Raw genomic sequence first — 25,319 nt, 5'->3', positions numbered from 1 at the left:
AATGATAACCAACCAAGCATCATATAAACACTTTAAACATGTTAATTATTAAATTTCCTCCTGTCTTCAGTTACTTCCCAGATACTGCTACTAAAATGCAAAGGAAACAAAGCTTACAGCATGGTCATATTATAACTTCAAAGAGACACTTCAGAGTATCATCTATCTACAACTTAATGAATTCAAAACTGTATGCCAACACAAATAATTTTTTTAATGATGCTGAAGATCAAACTTCAAAAAGGATAGGCAAGAGCTGAGCCTTTAATATATTTTAAAATAGAAAAAAGATGACATTTTTGACCGTAATTATTTACTTTACTAAATTATTATTATAGTGTAGATAGAGAGCACACACAAAAAAGAAAAAACTAACCAACATCCCAAGAGACTTTTATTTGGGAATAGAAAAATGGCTCATAATTAAAAGCAACTGCTGTTCTTCCAGAAGACCTAAAGTTCAGTTCCCAGCACCCAGACCAGGCAGCTTATTACCACCTTTAATTCCAGTACCAAGGGATCTGATGGCCTCAAGTCTCCAAGATACCTACCTGCACATATATGGCATATACTCACAAAGACACCTAAATTTAAAAAAAAAAAAAAAAAAGAAGAAACCTAAAATGAAAAAAAAAGTTTTTAATACCAGCTAGAGAGATGGCTCACAGCACTTAAAGAGCACTTACTGTTCTTGCAAAAAGACCTAAGTTTCATTTCCAAGCACACAATTGGGTGGCTCACAACAGCTAGGGAAACTAGAACCCTCTTCTGGTCCCAGCAGGTACCTGGACATATGTAATGCAAATTAATTCAAGCAGACTCATGTGCACACACACAAACACACCGGTTTCAAGATTTCCATCCAATAAATAAAACTACAATAAAAACTCAAATTTCAAAATAGAAATTCAACCCTGTTAGGCAGAACGAGCTTTGAGTATGCATAGCTACATGTGTTTTATGTGCAAAAGTCTGGCACATGATGAACCAATGCTAGATTTACTTCCTCAATCCAGTTTTTATTTGGGGGAATAATGGTAGAATTTTACTGTCCTAGAACTTGTTATGTACTCAGAAAAATCCTCCTGCTTCTGCTTCCTCAGTGCCAGGATTACCAGAGTGCAACACGATGCCACACCTTCCACCAGGCTTTTTTTTTTTTTTTTGAGACTCTGGCTGGCCTGGAACTTTCTATGTAATCTTGGCTGGCTTCAAACTCATAAGGATCAGAGTGCCTCTTCCTCAGTGCTTGGGATTAAAAGCACTCACCACCACTCTAGGCCCAACTTTTTATTTTGAGGCAGAATCTTTCACAGAACCTCAAGCTCATCAACTAGGCTGGAGGGATAAGAAGTTTCAGGACTGGGCCCCAATGTCCACCCACACACAGTCACCAAGACTGGAATTAGAAGCTGATACAACAATGTCTGGTTGCAATGCCTGGCTTTGTTCATGGGTTCTGTGGCCTTGTACTTGGATGGTAAGCACTTTACCAACTGGGCCACCTCCCCAACCTACTTTTACAGCTATCCCGCTGCAGCAGAAGATAAAACAGATACAGAGATAATAAATAATTTGTTCAAGGCAATACAAAGTGAAAACGACCAAGCTGTCTTACAAAAATTCTGCGAATAAAACTCATAAAATCCATTGATTACAAGATACCTCCATTCTTCAACAATCCCAACAGTAAAAAACAAAGAAACTGAAGTTAACTTAAAAGGACTGTATAGTTCCTTATCATTATCATTAAGAATATCCTTATCATTAAGAATTATAAGTGAACAGATGACAAAAGAAGCAAAGTACAACTGTTTTCCAAAACTAAACACAGAAGCACATTCCAGGGTAGAAGTTTATGAAGTGTGTAACAGCTCTTTGAGAAAATAACTAACAACAAAAGTTCTAATACTAAATTATAATACTGAGACCTTACCAAACATTTCCATGTCAACATTCATGACATTCCAATATGGCAAAAACAATGGTCATAAGAAAACCTTGATGCTTTAATGTGAATCAGGGAAACTGAAACCACTATGTAATAATAGTAACTACCACATTTGTAGCATATATATATATGAAATAATTATGAATATTTGAATGAAATACCAAAAATTGACTAATTTTATAAACTTTTATCAACACTGATATAGATTTCATTAATACCCTAAACAACTAAACAGGACACAAACAGTGTTTCTGCTACATCATTATAAAAGACGACTATTTTGAATGGTAACAAACCATTTTCAATACACAGTAGCATTTTTACCTAGGACTTTAATATCTGACTGCCAACCTGATACTGAGAAACATAGTTTCTTTGTAAAAGAGACAAATAATTAGATGATTTACTTTAAAAAGCAGTAATTTTTAAAATAATTTACATAATGCTTAAATTTTTTCCATGATGAAAAGTTCCATTCCAAGTTGAAGGGAGACCAATAGGTTTTTAGCGCAAAAGCATTTCTAAGACACTACCACCCTAGTATTATTCATGCAATAGATTTTTTTAAAAAATAATTTTTTATAGGGAAGTAATATAGAATCTCACTGTGTAGCCCTGACTGGCTAAGAACTTGATATGTAGATCAAGCTGGCCTCAAACTCGGGGATCTGCCTACCTTTCTGCCTCCCAAGTACTGGGAATAAATGTGTACACTAACACATTTGGCATCAGGAATGTTTTTGTAACTCCTGAGATACAAAATCAAACATGGGAAGATAACTATTTGATATGGCAAAATATTAAACAAATTTACAAACTTACCAGTTCCCCGACTTCAAAGTTAAACAGTAAGACACAGAAACGTAAAATAAGACTGATCTTTAGCCAGGCAGTGGTGGCACATGCCTTTAATCCCAGCACTTGGGAGGCAGAGGCAGGTGGATTTCTCAGTTCAAGGCCAGCCTGGTCTACAGAGTGAGTTCCAGGACAGCCAGGGCTATACAGAGAAACCCTGTCTCGAAAAAAACAACAACAACAAAAAAAGACTGATCTTTGTATAGATACTTTTTAAAATTTTTGTGTAGTTTAAAATATTTTTATTTGTGCATGGCATGTATGTTCATATCCACAGAAGCCATAAGAGGATGATGGTTGTGGACCACCTACCTAGTAAGGATGTTAGGAATCAAGCACAGGTCCTCCAGAGGAGTAGCAAGTATGCTTAGCCACTGAAGCATCATTTAACCCTTACATTTTTAATTGGCTGTAATTTGTAAAATGACAAATAGTAATAAAGTTAAAAAGCTCTTTCATGTCCTCAGTAAATGTTAATAAAAGAATTTAGATTCCATAAAGATGGACATCCTGTTGCTTTTGTTGTTGTATGTCTTTCTGTTTTGTTTAGAAAGAAGGCTGGCATTGAATTTCAACTTAATTCTCAAGTGATGGAATAGAGGCATATGCTGCTAATGTCATTTGAAAACATTTCTTTTGAGAAAATGTATCTGTTATCATATATATATATATATGATGTGTGTGTGTGTCTGTATGTTTTTGCCTTCTTGTATATCTATGTATTTGCTTGCCTGGTACCCACAGAGGTCAGAAGAGATCATGAGACCACCTGATACTCAAGTTAAAAACAATTGTGAATCCCCATGTAGGTGCTGAGAATTAAATCCTGGTCTTCTCCAAGAGCAGACAATGCTCTTAATTAATTGTTCAGCCATCTCTCAAGCTCCTGTTTCATTTTTTATCATGTGTACATCACTAGAGTATCTGGATGCGTGAGTAAGCCAGAAGCATGAGATCTCTTAGAGCTGGAGTTACCAGTTGTTCTGAGCCAGTGACATGGGTACCAGGAGCCAAACTCAGATATTCTGGAAGAGCATTGAACACTCTTAAATGCTGAACCATCTCTCTAGATGCTAGAGAACTCTTTCAAGTTCTAGACATTCCTCTTCAATAAAATTATAAAGAAAAAGAAAGGGTACACCACTATACATGAATACATTCCCAAAGCTTGTTAAATTGCCACTACTGGCATCTGATACTATATTTCCTTTAACATTCAGAATAAATATGATTTCACATAGTGTGGTTGTGTTTCTTACAATTATTTTGTGTATATAGAGTGTGTATTTATTTAAAAAAAAAAAAGAACTTGAAGAAAATTGTTCTTTATTACACGGATAATACTTAGGTTGCTAGGCTTGGCAGCAAGCCCCTTTACTCAAGAAACCATATCACGTGCCTAGTGTTTTTTTATTTTAAGGCAATGTAATTTTAAAGAACCATAATGTATAAGTCACAAGTAATTTTTTTTTTAAATAGTCTCAGTCTCAATGGCCATGAACAACAACATTTAAAAGTTTCTAAGAGCCGGGCAGTGGTGGCGCACGTCTTTAATCCCAGCACTTGGGAGGCAGAGGCAGGTGGATTTCTGAGTTCGAGGCCAGCCTAGTCTACAGAGTGAGTTCCAGGACAGCCAGAACTACACAGAGAAACCCTGTCTTCAAAAACAGTTTGTAAGAATTGTTGAGGTATCAACTTATGACATTTTTAAGTATTTGAATACACATACACAATGTAGTTCTAAAGAAAAGACTAACATGTTCTGACAGTTAAAAAAAGATTCATCCTTTGTGCTGGTGAGATGGCTCAGTGGTTAAGAGCACTGACTATTCTTCCAGAGGTCCTGAGTTCAATTCCCAGCAACCAGCCCGCATTTGTTTTCTTTTCTCTAGTTCTTTCGTAAGAAAATGTATGTAACATGGTACTAAAATTAGATAAATGACCAAATTTCCATGAAAAACATTAATAATGAACAAAAATTTAGCTAACATACTACTCCTAGGCACAAAGAATACCACAAAAACTATCAACGTGTAATATATTAACAAAAGAGGAATAAAAAGTTTTGCAGAAATTGGCTGTTGACAACGTCACCAATAAAGGAAAAAGGGCTTATAAAGCTTATTGCTTTCTTTTCTCTTCCAGTTTTCATTTCAAGACAGCCTTTGGCACAGATTGGTATCACATAAAAGCAAGCCTCTACCATCAGTCTCACAAGTGCTGGGATTACAGGCTGCTCATACCAGGATCCCTGACTAAATGTACATACACTTTCAATTCAGGTAATTGAAAGCAATATCCAAAACTCGACATAACTTCCATTTAGGGAAGAAATACCTGGTAAAATGCTAATTTACAGCATTTAACTTGGACTTCCTGCCTTGAATGTGAATAAATGTATTCTAAAATAGTTACCCACAAAAAGTACAGGAAATAGTCCTCAGTTTTATCATCATTAGATAAAATTTGTATCACATATAATTACAGGATTGAAAGTTTAAAGAGCCTAGATAGATAACGTGGTAGTTAAAAGCACTGATTGTTCTTGCCAAGGACACAGGTTTAATTTCCAGAACCTACTTTGTGGTTCACAACCATCCAGAATTCCAGTTCCAAGGGATCCAATGCCTTCTTCTGGCCTCTTTAGGCTCCATGCACACAAATGATACACAGATACACATGCTGCCAAAACATTCATACACATAAAAAAAAAAAAAAAAAAAAAAAGACAAAGAGGAAAAGGAGGAAGAAAAAAGAAAAACCAATAAAACAGTAAGTATTCAAATAGCCAAAGTCCAACAATCGACAACACTATTAAATACTAGTGACAATAGGAAAGGACAGGAGGAATCATTACTAGGAATGCAAAAGGAACAAAAACTGTCTGTCAAAGACAGTCTGGTAGGGACTTAAATCTTACCATATGATTCAATAATCATCTCTTTGCATTTACCCAAGGGAATCGAAAACTGTCCAATCAAAAACTGAACATGAATGTTAATAGTAGCTAAAATTTGAAATCAATAAAATTTTCTTCAAATAAATTATTATAAATCTAGGAAAAGCCGGGCGGTGGTGGCGCACGCCTTTAATCCCAGCACTTGGGAGGCAGAGGCAGGCGGATTTCTGAGTTCGAGAGTTCGAGGCTAGCCTGGTCTACAGCGTGAGTTCCAGGACAGCCAGGGCTACACAGAGAAACCCTGTCTCGAAAAACCAAAAAAAAAAAAAAAAAAAAAAATAAATAAATAAATCTAGGAAAACAGAATTATTGTTAAACACTAAAAAGAAACGATCTCTCAGATTAGGATGTAGAGAAAATTTGAATTTGAAATGAAAAATGTCCATGTGAACAAACTACACACTGTCTTATTCTAAATAGGACATCGTAGGAACGAAAAAACATGGGCACACTAGAAGGGACAGATTATACGGATAAGGAGGGAAAGCTAACGATGCAGACAAAAGGATTGAAGCAGGGGAGGTGTGTGTATAGAAATACTCTGCCCAATACCAGAATGGTAAAAGTCACTATACATTTGTCAGAACTCTCTTCATGGTAACCCTAAACTACTGGCTGTAACTGGTAATGATGTGCCAATGCAGGTTCATCACAGTGCTATCAAATATGGCATGCTGGGAGAGATACAGGAGCTAAAGCGTGCTGGAAATCATCATACCTTAATATCAGTTTTGCTAGGAATTTAAAACTACTTTTGAGAATGTACTAAATAAAAAAGGGAAAAAGAAAAAGAAGACAAGGAGGAAAAATCAGAAAGGGAAGAACACAGATGAACAGGATAACTAGCATTCAAAATATGTAAACACTTCATGTTTACATTGTAATAATCACTAAATTTATGCTTTAAATTACTCATTAAAAATTATTCATCTTTGCCCAATCAGAAATCAAAGTAATAACAAACAGGGAGATTACTTAAAACACAAGGGTTTTAATGCAACAGTGCATTTTGCAGATCTTAGGGTGCAGCAAAATCAATAGCTGCTTTTTAATTCATGGTATTTCTGAGACTGAATTGCACAAAATCCCATAGAATCTAACACGTAATGGCAGACAAAAGGGAAATACACACTGTATATAAACTAATATTTGGACATATATACTGAGTTGAGAATCTTATTTTTAATGCATTTACCTAAGAACATTCATTAATGGGTATAATTTTCAATTGTCATTTGAAATTCTCTGAAAAAAATTCTGGCTTTGCTTTGCTTCCTGAGGTAGGTAATAACTAAAGTGCTTGCTCCTTCTGTCTCAGCGTAACCTAACTACTGGGATTACAGACATATGTAGCTGGGAAGATGCATGTAATTGCTAGAATATACCAGTAATATTTAATTATTCCTCAATTTTAGTTTAGTTTATTTTCTTAATAATAACAAACTACTAAAGGAGTGAAGAACGGCATCAGCCACAAGTAAGGAAGCTTTCTAACACTAATGGGAAGGGGAGGTCTGCACCCCTTTACTTGTCCTCTATCACCCAGTATGCTTTCTTATGAACATTATGCAACTCTTACGATTGGACAGGGCAATTTATGAAAGATGAGCCAAAAAGCAAACATACACAAGACAGGAGACAATCTGAAAGTGGTCCCTAGGAAAGAGGAAAGCAATGGAAGAAGAACGCACCATCTGATCCAATCTAATGAAGCATCATATACATCAAAAAGGAGATGGTCTTTATCTGCTCGTTTGCTGTTCACATCACACCAACAGGAGCACTGATGTGCTAACAAGGACATTATTCCTAATAGGCCTCTCAAAGTAACAGCTTTAATGCTTAATTTCAACTACTAAATAAAAAATCAGTTATATAAAATTGTAAAAGAAGCTATTTCTACAAACGAATCAATGTTGGCGATGCAAAAAATTACTAATATAGCCAAAGAACTCCGCTTACATCAAATATGGTTGAATTTACAACCAAGAGAGAAGATTGAAGACACTGAAGACATATGACAAAAAGCAATTGTTTGAAATTTTTCAAGTAGTCACTGAAAACAAATATAATCACCAACAATCTAATTTTAAAATATTACCAGTAGAGTATGTTTACAAACCAAGTTGCACACCTCTAGCAGTTAAAATTAAAATGCCATTTATCTAGCTTAATTTACAATTCTTAATATTTAGGTGATAATAGCTTCATGATCTCAATAAATAAATACAGCATACAAATGTTAGGCATACGCGACTCTATAAACATTTTGAAAATATAATCACCAAGGAAAATAATTCCTGCAAAATGGCTCTACAATGTCACACAGCAGAAGTAACAATCTAAATATGCCTTCTTCAAAATTGTTACTAATTCAAACTACTTACAAACTATATGTACTGATTACATTATACATATTAACAATAGTTCCAAAGCCATGTTTTAGCCCAATTACTTCTAATCTCCAGTGCTGATTCTCTTCTCCATTCACTCAAAAAAGGTAAATGTCTGCTAAAAATAAGGTAGAACCAATAATGAACCAAATATTAAAACTTACCACTTCAAATGAAAAGGCATATGGTAAACTTACAACACAGTAGAATAATAAACCAATTTTATCAGTTAAGACTTTAGAAAACACTAAAAATAAATTCTCAGTAATATTTCCCAGTAGATAACTTGATTCTCTAAACCTCAAGAACATTTAAACTATTTCTCTTAGAGGTCTATCACTGCAAAACACTCTGTAACAAAAATACCCATAGCAAAGGAAATAACGTGGAATTTTTTTCCCCTAAATGGAAAACTCTTATAATGGAAACCAGTCTCCTTATAAAGTGTGTAGAATTCTCACATTAAAAAGTTAGATTTGCTGACAACCAAGCATGCACATAAAAAAGTTGATTACTGGGCTGGAAAGATGGCTTAGAAGTTAAAAGCACTGAAGGCTGTTCCAGAGGTCCTGAGTTCGATTCCCAGCAACCACATGGTGGCTCACCAACCATCTATAGTGGGATCTGATGCCCTCTTCTGGTGTGTCTAAAGATAGTAACAGTGTACTCATATAAATAAAATAAATAAATCTTTTTTAAAAAAAATTTGAGTATTTGACATTTTGTTTTGTTTTGTTTTTCGAGACAGGGTTTCTCTGTATAGCCCTGGCTGTCCTGGAACTCACTCTGTAGACCAGGCTGGCCTCGAACTCAGAAATCCACCTGCCTCTGCCTCCAAAGTGCTGGGATTAAAGGAGTGGTCGTGCCCGGCTTGACAATTTAAAAAAAAAAATTTATTCATTATCATTATTATTCATTTATCCCATCATGAAGTCTATAAAATAGTCCAGTAGTTTTATTTCAGTGTGTTTTTCCAACAATCTACCAAAAGCTTAATCTGAGACAATCTACCAAGGCAGAGTAACACAAACCACATTTAAAATTATGATTTCAGATTATCTACCTACTTATCTATTTTTATTTGAATCTACAACATCTCCCTATGTAGCACCCCCTGGTGGCCTCAAATGTGTGTCTTCCTGCCTAACTCTTAAGAATACTAGGGTTATAAGCTCCACATTACTTACAATGGCAGCTGGGACTGGAGATCACACACACACAGCTATTTAATCCTGTTAGCTTCTATATAACTATATATACAAATTCTGACCTCTAAATATTCAGCATAACAATAAACGAAAGCATTTTAAAACTTAGAACATAATTTGTAGGTGCTTAAATACTCCATCTCCAGAAAGAAGGGGTCAGGGGGGAGAAAATGAGAATATATCTGGGTTATGGACTCCTGAAACACCAAGTTGTCCCTTGATAAGAAGAATAACATATAAATAAGATATTCCCATAATTTCCATCAAATGTATTCAGAAAAACATTTTTTACATATTTATTATAGAGCAAAGGAACCCCTGTTTTTAATTTTATTAGACTGAGTATATGATTCTACAAACAAAGCCAATTAATTTTATGTTTTCCATTTTTAAACTAATTTAATAGCTGGGCATGATGGTATAGGGGTCTCTGAGTTAAGGACAGCCTGATCTACATGGAGACAGATAGGTAGTTCCAGTATAGGAAGGACCACAGAGAGCTTGCGTGCACTTGCGCTATCGCTCCCACTTACCCACCAGTGCGCGCGCTCCCCCCCCAAAAAAGAAAACAACTTACAACACTATTAATTTGCTCCAATTTAAATGAAAACTTGTAAGGTTGCAACTAAATATTATTAAAGCCAATATTTCAGTATAATTAAAGAATTACATGTCTAAATAAAAACGACCAGTATTTTTATGCATATGGATATTTTTTATCTCCATGTATGTCTGTGCACCACATGTATGCAGTGCCCTTGCAGGCCAGAAGACATGATATCCTTTGAGGCAGGAATCACAGCAGGCAGTAAGCCTGCCATATATATGGTGTGGGTAATGAGACCTCATCTGGAAAAGCTCAAGTGCTCTTAACAGCTAAGCCATCTCACCAATTCCCTTGCCAGTACTTTCAATTCCAATATATCTAAACATCAAAATCCTAAAGAATGGTCTCAATAATATGAGTAACTATCAGCTTAACAAGTATATTATTGTTTAATCATAAGACTAAGTTGTTCCAATTACATAAGATACAGATGGTATTCTAATGAATTAATTACCCAGACTCTCTGTTCTTTTCTACTGTACTCAAAAAAGCAGTTTCTAAAAAAATATACCCTAATATTTAAGTCCTTAGTTTATAGAAAAAAAAAAACCAATTAGGTGAAAGTGTACTAACCCAAAATGTATGAACATAAGACATTAAATGTAACCATCGCGACACAACTGTATCAGTCATTTGATTTTACCAACATGTCCAAAATCTATCAACTAGATGACCTGCAAGTCACACCAAACTCTAAAGCAAACCCTGTCTTGAGTATAATTCCCTCAATTGTTTCCACAGAATGAAAGGGCCATGTAAATTACTTGTAAAATACATCCTTCAAATGTTCACTTGTTTGACCCTTCTCTACTTCTCTGGGGGAAAAAACCCTCTATTGCAACTAAATTACTTGTTTGATAACTTATAAAGAAAGAATACTTGAATAAGCCATGTAGAAAGCACAAAATTAGAGCTTGTCTAAAAAATACATAAATCGTTTCAGAAAATGTATTCCTACCTACCCTCTTGTTAGTAAGAAACAATAGGTGTCATTTCTCTTTGCTAGCTCAAATTACTGAAATTTTATCATTCCCGAACTTTCTATTTTGAGTCCTGTACATGTCACACCAGAGCAAATCAAGTATAATTAGATCCTGGAGGTAATAGAAAACAATACCCATACAAGACACAAAATCAGTAACATAGCAAAGCTGATACTACGGATCAAGAGGAAGCGGCATTAGAAAGAATACGTCTTAACCCTCTATCAACAGAGCGGAAAGTATCTAGAAACCGATAAAGCCTCGTGTTTGGCAGCATCACTTTAGCAGCTGTTTCCTTGACTCTTGAGCTGACTTTTACAAGACTATCATGAACCTAATTTGGATTCCTCAGGAAACTTGGATCTTACGATATGAGCAGAACTGCTCAAGGAGCCTTCTAAAAACACTGGAAAGGAAACATATAAATTAATTAATTTGCATTGTAATTTATCAACTGTTGAGTTTGGATAATCTGAGATTCCCCCTCCCTTTTTTAAAAAACTCCCCCAATTATCATACTGATTCTAGATCAGGGACTAGCAAACAGGGCCAAGTAGCAAATATTTTAGACTTTGCTTGCCACAAACTTTTGATACAGTATCTTATATTGTTCACAACTAGTCAACTTAGCCTTTGTGAGGCAAAGCAAATGTTAACAAAGCTAACAAGTGTATTTCAAATTTAATTACAAAAACAGAAAGCATGCAGATTGAGAAGGCCTTCTCTAGTCTGCTGGTCCTTGGTCCAGATTAAATAAATCACTAAAAACTAATAAAATCTTTATTTGAGACTGTATCTCCTGCATACATATGAGAAATCAATTGAAGGCTGACATCCAAATCCACAAGACACTATTCATACAGAATGCTATACTGTTTAAATTATTTACATATGTGTGTGTGTGTATGTATGTATGTATGTATGTATGTATGTATGTATGTATGTATGTATATATATGAATCTCCAACTCTCATGTTTCCCCAAGCCCATTTACCACTAAAAACTTGTATGACCATGATATTTCAACACATTTAAGTAAGTGCATCTTAAGCTTCAAAAAAAGTTAATACATTGTCTAACATTTTAAAATCCAACATATGTGTCTCCAACATAAACCTAATGATTTCAAAATATTGGTGGATCTCAAGTATTTTCCACTGGTTTAGGGATATGTTACAAATTGTTACCAACATTGTTTAGCAGAACACTATACCCAAGTGTACATGCCAGAATCTACTCTAATCACACAAACACAAAATTCTTTCTAGGTATAAAATGTAGGGATTTACTGGGAACAATAGAATGCACACTCTTACTCCCAGCAATAAGGAGGCAAAGAGGCAAGGAGATCTCCTGTGAGTTTGAGGCCTTTACCTTCTGACCCTTCTGTAATCCACCTCTCCAGTGCTGCCAGGTTTGTGCAGTATGGGATGAACTCATAGTTTTACTAATGTTAAATTAAGCACTCTTTAGGTGAGTTTCATCTCAACCACATTTCCAGCCTTGAGAGGAATGCACCAATGGAAAACCATTGACAAAAAGGACACAACTTAAATTAACAGTTGTAACATTATATACTATTCTCAAGTATGAGAATCATTTAAAATTGGAGGGTTAATTCCACCAGCCCTGGTGGTACACACCTTTACTCCAAGCACTTGGTTGGCAGAAGACAGCCTGTTTACAGAATGAATACCAGGACAGCCAGGGCTACACAGAGAAACCCTGTCTCAAAATAAAAAATAATAAAATAAAATAAAATAGAAGGAAGGGGGGGGAGGGAGGGAGGAAGGGAGGGAGGGAGGGAGGGAAAGAAGGAAGGAAGGAAGGAAGGAAGGAAGGAAGGAAGGAAGGAAGGAAGACAAAACAAACCAGAAACATATGGCTCAATGGTTAAGAACACTGGCAGCTCTTTCAGAGGACCCGGGTTTAATTCCCTAGCGCCCACATGGCAGCTCGTAACTGTCTGTAATTCCAGTTCCAGGGGATCCAATGCATTTTCTGATCTCCACAGGCACAAGGCACTCACATGGCACACATACATACATGCAGGCAAAACACGCACACATAAAATAAGAAAAAATTTTTGAATGTATATATAAATACACACTTACACACACTTAAAATCGTGAGACACATGTTACAAGAAAGATTGAAAACTATCGCACTTAATTAATAATTACAACAGCTATTATCAAAGAATGACATTTTCTAAGAAATAAGGTATGAAGTAAGACAAGTTAAAATTTATATCCCTGAAATTCTAAACACATCTATGTCAAAATAATGATGTTAAAGAGTGACCAAATTTATTAAGTGCTGTTCTTCATCCTATGCTACAATATTCCTGAAGAAATAAAACGTACACCCCATGGCCTCCATTCGTGCACTTGGTACTGTTCAAGGATACCCAATAAGTGGAGGACAAGCTGGCAGGAGCACCGTAAACTAACCAAGGAAACCTGCTTAGGCTGATTTGGGAAAGGTCAACTTACCGTTAGACTCCTTCCTTTTAAACTGAACAGTGAAAAATGAGAGAACACAGAAAAATATTCTAATTTTAAATTTCAAAAAGAAAGAATTAAAACTGCTTAATAATCTTACCAAAGGCATATTTTCTAAGTATAAAAATGTGAAAACTGCCTCACAATATTCCTATTAACACATTTTTTTTACCCATTAACACGAAAACTCCTGTACTACATCTTTTAGTATTTGGTTTACTTACAATAACAGTAAGCATTATAAAGCTAAAGAACTTGTGCTTATAGTTTCTCATCTACTGAAAAGTTCTAAACAACTAGACGTGGTGGTACATTCTTTTATTCCCAGAACTCCAGGGGCATATGCAGGTGGATCTCTGTGAGTTCCAGGCCAGTCTGAACTACACAGTCAGACTCCATCTCAAAAAACAAACACAGGGCTAGAGAGACCACTCAGCAGTAAGAGTACTATCAGCTCTTCCAGAGGTCCTGCATTCAATTCCCAGCAACCCATACAGTGGCTCACAAACATCTATAATAGGATCTGATGCCCTCCTTTTGCATACAAGCATACATGCAAACAGCATTCATAGACATAAAACAATTCGTTTAAAAAATTTAAAAACTAAAAAAAAAGTAAGAACCTCTGATTTTTCCATTATTAATTCCATTGTTATGAAATGATCAAGCTCATTAAGTATAATCAAAATATGACTGCTCTCCAGAAAATAGTAGCTGTATAGCCTTCTAAAATAAGTATTAAGAATTACAAATACTCCAACCAATGACTCAACATAATTCAAGTATTTAAGTAAATTCAATTTAGTCTATAGTATCTTTCTTCCATTTTTTTCTGTTTTGTTCATTCACTCATTATGCAGTGTATACGTAACTTAAACACTTGTGCTTTTCTATTTTATGCATATGGACAGATCGAAAGATAACTTTTTTCTTTCTTTTTTTTTGTTTTTTTGGTTTTTTTGGTTTTTTTGAGACAGGGTTTCTCTGTGTAGCCCTGGCTGTCCTGGAACTCACTCTGTAGACCAGGCTACCCTCGAACTCTTGAACTCAGAAATCCGCCTGCCTCTGCCTCCCAAGTGCTGGGATTAAAGGCGTGCGCCACTACCACCAGGCTGAAAGATAGCTTTTGAGACCAGGACTACTGTGTAGTCCTGAGTCTCTAATTAAGGTCAGCTGACTTTGAAGCAAATGCCACTGTTAACTTGCTGAGCCATGCAGGCATCAACCCAGCTTCTTTGGTTTTAATCAACAATTTTCTACTTTTATTTTTGGGTTTGTTGTTGTTGTTGAGACAGACTAGTCTTGAACTTGCAGCAAACCTCAGGCCTCTACCTCCAAAGTGTGTGCCAGGTGAAGGACAGAAGTTGACATGGGACTGTCTTCCTCAATTACTTCTCTAACTTAGTTTGTGGGGCAAGCCCTCTCACTGAACCACTGAACCTGGTGCTCACTCACTTGGCCAAAAAATTGAAAATGGGCCAGTCTTTGCCTGTCTCCACCATCTACCCTCTATGGCCAAGCCTCCTGAAACTGGATATGCCTGGGCCATTATGAATCTCAAGTCCTCCTGCTTCCAGGCAATAGTCTACTCTCGGTTCACATCCCAGACTTGTCAACAATCTTTCTGAGTCTTCCTGTCCATATGATACAGAGCTTGTGAGGAAGTCAGAGGACAACTTCTCCAAGTCTTTTGTGTCTTTTCATAGTGTAGATCCCAGCAACTGAACTAAGGTATTTAGGCTTGGCAGCAAGTGCTTTGATACACTGAGCCACCTAGAAGACCCCTCAAAAATCTTTTTAAAAACATAAGAAGTCTGTTTATCTTTAAAATTTGGTAGTATGACGAAGGGGCAGTAGTCACAGGCTATAATTTAATATTCTAATCGGAATTTTTAATATGTGGCTTTAGCATGCAAAATATACTTTTCCTAACAACTTGAAAAAATATCTAAATGCTTAAATATACTATCTAATCCTATTCTAGTAAAATAATCTTGTGAAATAATAAACAATGTACTCTACAAAACCCAATAAAATCAGACTGAGTATTTTAAACACATAATTTATCTTATTCCCCAAGGTCACTTGATAATTGTAAAATTTTACCAACTTAAACATTTTCTGAAGGAAAATGATATTTTTTATGAATTTAGAGGCTGATGAGATGGCTTAGCAGTTAAGAGCACTTGCAGCTCTGCCAAAAAGATCAGGGTTCAAAACCAAACAACCACTTCAGGCATTCACTCTAGCTCCAGGGAATCCTAACCCCCACATGCACCACATACTCACCCAGAGGTATGCATCTAATTTCTTTAATCATTTTAAAAAAATAAAAAGCCAAAAAGTCACAGAGTAGTGATGGTGGCATGCTTTTAATTATAACACTTGGGAGACAGAGGCAGGAGGATCTCTGTAAGTTCAAAGGCAGCCTGGTCTACAAATTGAAGTCCAGGACAGCCAGAACTAGAAAAACCATGTCTTGAAAAACAAACAAGCCGGGCAGTGGTGGTGGACGCCTTTAATCCCAGCACTTGGGAGGCAGAGACAGGCGGATTTCTGAGTTGGAGGCCAGCCTGGTCTACAGAGTGAGTTCCAGGACAGCCAGGGCTATACAGAGAAACCATGTCTCTGAAAACCAAAGTGTTAAAAAAAAAAAAAAAAAAAAAAAAAACCCTCCACACACACACACAAAAAAAAACCACACAAAAAACAAAATCTTGCAGAGCCAAGAAGGTGTCTCAACAAGTAGAATCTTATATATACAGACAACTGAAGTTCCATCCTTGGAACCCATAATGCAAAGAAAATTTTTACCTTAGGATGTTTAAGGAACTCATTACTCAATTTTAAAATGAAATAATGTTTCCAAACCATAGAACATGTAACACATTCTATGGTAGGACAGTAAATTAAAACCAGTCATTCATCATTAATTTCTATAGACATATTATATTAATATCTATGTTAATTTCCACTAAGCAAAAAAACAGCATTATTTCAAAAACAGTCTATAACTGCATTTATGATATGATATTTAGAAATAAAAAGTTTCTTTAAAAGTTCAGAAACGGAATATTTTACTTAATCCTTTCTTGCTAGTCCACTACAACAATGGCAGTATTACTAACACTACAAATAACTGTGTTCATTATAAAACATGTACTGTTCATGTCAGGAAAAATACCAACAAAGTTAATATTTACCTATTTTACTATGGGAAAATCTTTTAGTAAATATTCAAGTAAATAAAAGTAATAGGTTATTTATTATTTCTTAATCCTCAGTGGAAATTCTGTAAGAAATATATCATATATGGCTTACATATGATTATTACTTAAAGACTGAAAAGGAATATTAGCCTGGAAATATGATAAATTCCATTTCCTTTTATATTACAGTATCTTTACATTGATAAATCCAACAGATTTAGGCTCAAAACTGAGATTATAGTTTAAAATAAGTTGTTAAATGCTTAATATCTAAGGAAGAAAAGACAATAGAAAAGTAAAGCTGGAAATCAAATAAATAAAAATTTCAAGCCAGGCAGTGGTGACACACGCTTTTAATCCCAGCACTTGGGAGGCAGAGGCAGGTGGATTTCTGAGTTCAAGGCCAGCCTGGTCTACAGCGTGAGTTCCAGAACAGCCAGGGCTACACAAAGAAACCCTGTCTCAAAAAACCTATAAAAAAAAAATTTTTTTTTCCAAAGCCAGGCAGTGGTGGCACACACCTTTAATCCCAGCACTTGGGAGGCAGAGGCAAGTGGATTTCTGAATTCGAGGCCAGCCTGGTCTACAGAGTTGAGTTCCAGGACAGCCAGGGCTATTCAGAGAAACCCTGTCTAGAAAAAAAAAAATTCAAAAGGCCTTAAAATTTCTTCAGCAGTTAATTTGGTGATAGAATAATTATAAATATTTCTTCAACTAAATTTAAATGGCACATTATTTCCATCCAAAACATATTTAGTTGATAATAGGATAAACATTTTTCTTGTTATTACCAGTTAAAATTTTACTATGTTTGCTTATATGCTCTAGTTAAAAACAAAGAAAACAACTAACCGTTGCCAGATAACAAAAAACATAAGAAGTTTGAAAAATAAATAAATAAAAAGCAACAAAGACTTAATACTTTCAGCCTCAGAAACGTATTAAGCTTTAGTTCTTAAAGAATCATTCATTGTTTTTAACAATAGAAGAAAAATAACACTATCTTCAGAATAAAGACTATAGCTGGTATTCTTTCAAGTGAACTGTGAAACTCTCGCTTGATTATCATTAAGAACTTGGAAAATATGGTATTTTGAAGTATTTATGGAGCCGTCATCATTGGGGAATAATAAAAACAAAAACCTGAGCCTGGTGAGAAGGCATTTACTGAGCAAGCCTGAAAACCTGAGTTTGATTCCCAAATATGCATAAAAGTATGAGAAAAGACTCCAAAGTGGCCCTCTGACCTACACACACACACACACACACACACACACACACACACACACACACACACCATGGAACAAGCTACCATTAACTAATGAATAATTTTTTTTTTTTTTAAATTTAAGCCTGGGCTACTTTGTAGGAAATTCAGGGATAAAAACATGTTGAATAACCTGTAACTAGAAGTCCCACAGATGAGTTACTCTAGTCTACGTAATGGTGCATAGTATGAAAAGGAAGAAGAAAAGGAGAGGGGAAGCTCCGACAGAATCAAACTAATGGGAATACATCAGAAAACAATAAAAGGCCACTTAATACATCCATTTATAAGACCTTTGCAAATGGGGGCTTTAAACAGTTAATATTAACATACCAACAGAACTGGATGAAGTTAAATGTTTTATACAAGATCATTCAGAAACAGTAACTTACAAGATGAAAAGGTTCTATGTTTAGAGGTTTTATGGTTAAACACTGTATATATCTGAAACTTTTAAAAATAAGACATGAAACAATACAAAAATCAGGTAGAGCTGATGCTTGTATCAAGGTATCCTACTGAAGAGCATGTATTTTTACGAATCAATTAAAACAGAAGAACTATAGCACCCATTTTATAAGTTATGAATATGACTTCAGAAACTAATGAACTACTCACAAGACATTAACACAGCCACTAGCTTAACAACCATGAAAAATTCAGAAATTAGATGAAAAATTCAGAAGTTAGAAAACAAAAATCTAAAAAATTATAAATACACACCATCCAATATATAAAATCATCTTGGCTAACTGATATTTCACTTACATTTTCCATATAGTTTGGTTTAAAGCCCTCCTGCTGTCGCCTCAGCTCCTCTTGTTCTCTGTGGCGGATCATTTCTTCCTCACGACGACGATGTTCCTCTTCATGTCTGAAAACATTTTTTTTTAAATTTCATCACTATGACATTTGAGCTTCTAGATATTTTATTCAGGAGGGGTAGGGAGCTGGGGGTAAAAAACTTGTGTGAGTTACATTGTATATGACAATTTGTGACTGAGAGCTGCTTACAGCATCCTAGATTTCACTTTCTATTTTGTTACAAGCCTCTAAATCAAGAACAAGGAGTACAACACAAGTTCAACATATAACTATGCATGTATCAAAGAACTCTAACCAATTTGGTAGTTAAGACCTGTAGTATCATCAGTGAAGCACTGAGAAGGATCACACACAAGATTAAATCATGGGGGCTGGAGATATGGTTCAGCAGCATCTAAGAGCACTAGCTTCTCTTCCAGAAGACCTGAGTTTAATTCCCAGCACTCACATGGCAGCTCATACCTGCCCATAACTCCATTTCCAGAGCTTCTGACACGTTCACATAGACATACATGCAAGCAAAACACAAATAAATATTAAAAGAAGCTAGCATGGACTAACTGTCTAGGGAATTGTCTGAAATAAATCAAGGACAAGCTCTGTGGTAAAAGACTGGTCTAAAATGTACAAAGCATGAATCTGAGGAGTTCAAGCCAGCATTAGGAGAGAGTGGGCGGAGGCATTAAAAAAAACAAAGTCTACCAGCTATAATCTGGCTAACAACAAAATTCACATTCAAAGTCTAACCAAAGATGGGAAGAAGGGGACAGCAGGAGAGAATGGAGAACAAGAAAGGATGATGAGGTTGAATGTGGTCAAAATATATGACACCTATGCAAAAATGTTGTAATGAATTCTCTTATATATAATTAATATATGCTAAAAAACTTCTAAATAAAGAAATTAAAAGTACATTATCACAAAGAACCACCTACATAAAAATTCAATTATGCATAGGAAATATTATCAAAAGATACTTCTTTTACATTCATTAAACCATTAAAAAAACTCCAAGGAATTCTCAATACAAAACCCACATGTAAATCAGTCATTTTTTTATTATCTATGGCTACTTTAGGGCCATAGTAGCAAAGTACTTGAACTAAATATGGAAAGATCTAACATAGTTACTATTTTGTCCTTTTTCAGAAACATTTACTATGCCTAGAGAGATGGCTCGTAATTAAGAGCATCTGCTGTTCTTAAAGAACACCCAAGTTTGTTCCCCTAACCTACATGGTAGCTCACAACCAGTTAACTCCAGTTAAAGGGGATCCAATACTAACTTCTGACCTCCATGGGCAACAGATGCACATCTGTCTCATATACATACACACAGGCAAAACACTAAAACACATAATATATATTATTACATATATGTTAATATACATAACTAATATATAAAATAATATATATCCTGAATCTCGCTCTGTAGACTAGGGTGATCTCAAACAGAGATCCTCCTGCCTCTGCCTCCAGAGTGCTGGGATTAAAAAGCCCACTGCCACGTGGCTAAAAAAATATTTTTTAAAAAGAAAAATATTTGTTGACACTAAGAGAAAGTAGACTTAACTTTTATTTATGTGTACAATAATATTAAAATCATTATTAAGCTATAAAATGATAAGACAGTAAACAGTCACACTAAAGTAAAATTCTCTCTCATGGTATTGACATTAAATCAGGTTGAACTGAAATATTTGTTTCACCACACATGTAAGTAAAACAGTAATTTAAATAGTAGATTAAGTAGTAAAATTAAAGGAGCACAAGCCACTAATCTCAGTAATCAGGAAGCAAAGACAGGCTTATCTCTGTAAGTGCAAGGCTGGTTTACAAATCAAGCTCTAAGCCAGCCAGGGCTACATAGTGAAAACCTATCTTCAAAAAAAGTGGAAGAGATATATACAGCTGATGCACTACAGTAGTAACGATTTTATAACGCTCTTAGGAATCACCTCTCTAGACTAAGAACCTCAGCAAAATTACCAAATTGCAAGATACTACTGCCAAATTTTACCCACAAATTACATGTTTACTAAAGTATTTTTTCCATTGCCAGAGCTAAAACTCAGGGATTCGTGGCAAAATTTCTGAAACTGGAGAGATGGCTTAGTGGATAAGAACATTTCCTGCTCTTGCAAAATATTTGAGTTCAGTTCCCAGCGTCCACATAGAGAGGATCAAGACTACCTCTACCTCCAGGTCAAGGAGATCCAGTGTCCTCTTCTGGCTCCAGCAGGCATGCACGCTCATATTCACACTCTCTCTCTTTCCTATCTACATACACAGACACACATGTAAAGGAACAGTACTGCTGGCCTAAAGTTAGGTAGTAGAGTTTTTGTCGGCGATGTACAGTGCCATGTTTTCAATCTCCAGGACCCCACTAAAAATGTATTCCTATTATTTCTGAAAATCATTTGTATAAATATGGAATAATGGTAAAAATCTGTAGCCACATTTGTCGAAGCCATTTAGGATAGGCTAAAGCTAGCAGGTGGCCACCATCTTTGTATAGTCCTGTGTGAGCTCGATGGCAAGGTTATAAAGAGACTTCATCTCAGGATTGCTTCTTGCAGCTGATATGTCTGCCCTTCATGTCATTATTAAATTAATATAATAATCTCTGGGCATTGGCCCACTCTACTGTCACACTTCCTACATATTAAGACGAACTATGCTGTTTAAATGAATTAATGATTCTATAGAATTCCTAATTTGATCCCAACAATTTTAGGAAGAAAGTTTTAAGAGATGGCATTAGCTGCTTTGCTAGAAAGGTTTAATAAACTTAGCATCAAAAACAGAATGTGCCCACTCCTATAGAAAGTAAAGGCTGCATAATAAGAAGTACGAAGAGCTTTCACAATCACAGTAAAAAGGGAAACAGGCTTGAGACAAATTTATATTCATGGAAAAGCGTTTATGTCCACGAGTGAAGCTACAAGTGTGCACTATGATAAGGAAAGGCCACGTAACAACTGTTGCTTTGAACTTATGAGCACATTAGAATGAAACACTGCTTTGAATTTAGAGTCAGCATCTTTCTGTAACTCCCACTTTATGTACCATTTTATATCTGAGATGACTTTCTAAAGAACTTTTTGTACGTGTGTAGGTATATGTGTATGTTTGTAAGCATGCATAAATACTTGTGGAGTTGTTGAGACAGACGATGGTCGGGCTGGCTAGCGTGTGGGTGTATGAATGCATATGTGTATGTTTATGTGCATATTTGCCTGTATAAAGCATTTTAAAGCCAGGTGGTGGTGGTGTACGCCTTTAATCCCAGCACTTGGGAGGCAGAGGCAGGCGGATTTCTGAGTTCAAGGCCAGCCTGGTCTACAGAGTGAGTTCCGAGACAGCCAGGGCTACAGAGAAACCCTGTCTCAAAAAAAAAAACCAAAACAAACAGCAAAAACCAGCATTTTAATTCTTTATTTTTCCTTCCTTCTAGTTCACAGACAGGCTTCTGGTGGCCTGGACAGAGAAGAAAGCTCTAGTAATAAGTTCTTTACCTAACTACCACCACTACTGCCCACCACACCCCACCCCTGCTGCTAGCAACAAATGTCAATAGAAGCCTACAGCTTCTGGCCTCAGTGTAACTTAAAGTCAAGTTAGGCATAATTTATTATAGAAAGCAACCCTAATCTGTCACAAGACCAAGTCTTGCCCCCACTGATGATCTCCCCGCTTGGCTGCTTCAGAGTACTCAGCCTTGGGCTAGCCCTACCACCACATCCCCTACACACACATCGTTAGTCCCGGTTAGGACAACGTCCTTCAATCTACCATAGGGTCTAATATATCCGTTATAACACACTGAACAGCTGGGTGTCATGGTATATGCCTTTAATCCCAGCACCCAAGAGACAGAAGGAGGCAAATCTTTGTGGTCTAGATGGTAAATTCAAAGCTAGTCAAGGGCTACATAGTAAGGGAAACCCTGTCTTGTAACATTAAAAAAAAAAAAAAATGAGAGGAAGGAAATCAGCACTGAGAAAACAGCTCAACTGGTAAAGTGCCTTATTTCACCCAGTGCAAGAATCTGTGGGCAGGTCCCCAACAGTCTCATAAAAATGGCCAGACTCTTGTGCATCTGTAACATGGGGGAGGGGTCATGTGGAAGACAGGATCTCCGTAATACGACATAAAGTGTCTTCCTTATTTGCTCAATTCTACCTACTGAGTAGCAAGAGTCTCTCTCACTTAATACAAAATTCAGCAATTCAGCAAACACAGCCAACTTGTCACACTGACTTGTCTCGACTTTCTGCATGATGGAAGTACCAGCAGGTACTATTAAACCACTATTAAGATTCATTGAAAACTGAGTGTGGCCGGGCGGTGGTGGCGCACGCCTTTAATCCCAGCACTCGGGAGGCAGAGGCAGGCGGATTTCTGAGTTCGAGGCCAGCCTGGTCTACAGAGTGAGTTCCAGGACAGCCCGGGCTATACAGAGAAACCCTGTCTCGAAAAACAAAAAAAAAACAAAACAAAAAAAAAAAAAAAAAAAAAAAAAGAAAACTGAGTGTGGGTGGCACACGCCTTTGATCCCAGGATGTAGGAAGTGGAGGTAGACAGATCTCTGAGAGTTCAAGGACAGCCTGGTCTACACAGTGAATTCCAGGAAAGTCAGGGTTACACAGATAAACCATGTCTAGGCAGCTTTAGTAGGTGCTGGGGATCCAAACTCAACTCCTCAGACCTGCAACAAGAACTTTATCCACTGAGCCATCTCCCTAGACAGAAATCCTCACATTTCTTAAATCAGACTTTTTGTTTTTGTCGAGAAAGAGTCTCATTTATACAGTACAAGATGGCCAGAGACTAGGTAATGCAGAGCTGGCCTCAAACAGAGCAACACTGCTGTCTAGACCTCCTAAGTGATGAGAATACAGGAATGTGCCATCATACCCAGGCAGAATACAAATTCTTAATTGCAAAAGATATTCACCAGTTACAAGGTGGGACAAGCATAAGATAATCAAACACAAAGACTGCCAATCAGGTAAAGAGATGGCACAGCACTTGTTGTTCTCGCAGAGGACCCAAGTTCGGTTTATAGCACTCACATGGGTAGTTTCACAACCAGTTTCAGAAGATCAAAATCCTTCACTTGACTTCTGTAGCCACCAGGAATATATATGCTAAACATATATCTTGCACGCACATACATGCAGGCAAACCACTTTTACACATAAAGTTTTAAATGCTAAGGAAAAAAAGTTTTAATGGTTGTCAAAAACCACTATTAAGATTCATTGAAAACTGAGTGTGGGTGGCACACGCCTTTGATCCCAGGATGTAGGAGGTGGAGGTAGGCAGATCTCTGAGAGTTCAAGGACAGCCTGGTCTACACAGTGAATTCCAGGAAAGTCAGGGTTACACAGATAAACCATGTCTTTTTTTTTTTTAAGGTTCACTGAAAAAGTAGAGGCAAGAGTTTGAGCCCACCCTAGGCTACACATTTTGAATTAGGAGGGAAAAGAAAATGCCAATCACTTTGCTGACCTATTGTTAGTGTTCAGTTTCTTCTCAATTTTAAAGACTCAAAATTAAGATAATGTAATAAAAGCATACTGAAAAATAAAATGTCTAAATAACACTTATCATACCAAGTAACTAAGATAACAACTGGATCAGGTAATCAATTAAAAAATATCCAGTAAGGAGCTGGAGAGACGGCTCAGTGGTTTCAGTGGTTAAGAGTACTGAACTCCTCTTCCAGAGGTCCTGAGTTCAATTCCCTGCAACCACACAGTGCCTCACAACCATCTGTAATGGGATCTGATGGCCTCTTCTGATGTGTCTGAAGACAGTGACAGTGTACTCATATAAATAAATCTTTAAAAAACAATCCAGTAAGTGCATGCTGGGCACATTAAAGCATGCTAAACTCCTTTATTAATCTAAGTTTCTTACAGGCTAAGTTTCTTTTTCTAATGTTTTTAGATTTATTGAAAAGTTAAAAAAAAGAAGTCATCCAACTTTGCACACTATTATCATCTTCACAACCACCACGCAACTGTGAAAGAATAATCAAACAAGCACAGTGTTAACATCTACAACATTCTGGTTTTGTTTCAATTTGATTTCAATTTTTAAAATTATATTTATGTATTTGGGTGCATAGACACATAACATGCCACAGTGTACACAAGAAAGTCAGAGGACAAGTTACACGGGTGTCATCATCATCTGTATCAAGTAGGTGGGCTGCAATGATTGGAGCTCCACAAATACCTTCAGCCACTATGCCACAAAGTACATAACATCTTTGGTTCAACTTTGATGAATGTCCCAATTTCTGTCTTCCTTGTATTTTAGGACCTTACTAGAATTCTATATTGCATTTGATTAGCATCTCTAATTGGGATAGAGTATGTGTGTGCTACATCGTCAAAGTCATGACAACTTGTGAGTACTGGCTCTTCCATTTCACCATTGTTTGGGGCACAGAGGTCCTTCTTTGTACACCCAAGAAGCATTAATCACACAGGGTATCTGTTCAATGAAGATGAAATCAAATACTTTCATTCCAATCAGAAA

The 25,319-nt window shown here is 36.3% G+C and overlaps 1 protein-coding gene across 1 annotated transcript in view; it reads right to left on the bottom strand.

Moving 5' to 3' along the window:
• Window positions 1-25,319, bottom strand: part of Pspc1 (paraspeckle component 1) — a 58,410-nt gene that overhangs the window by 7,676 nt on the left and 25,415 nt on the right. The window contains exon 6 of the mRNA XM_028787342.1: window positions 18,705-18,810. Coding sequence (XP_028643175.1) covers window positions 18,705-18,810 — 106 coding nt within the window. The remainder of the gene's footprint in view (window positions 1-18,704; window positions 18,811-25,319) is intronic.

The sequence above is a fragment of the Grammomys surdaster genome, unplaced genomic scaffold (assembly GCF_004785775.1).
Source record: "Grammomys surdaster isolate TR1022 unplaced genomic scaffold, NIH_TR_1.0 125630, whole genome shotgun sequence".
Taxonomy (NCBI): Eukaryota; Metazoa; Chordata; class Mammalia; order Rodentia; family Muridae; genus Grammomys; species Grammomys surdaster.
This window is presented reverse-complemented; position numbering and strand designations above follow the sequence as displayed.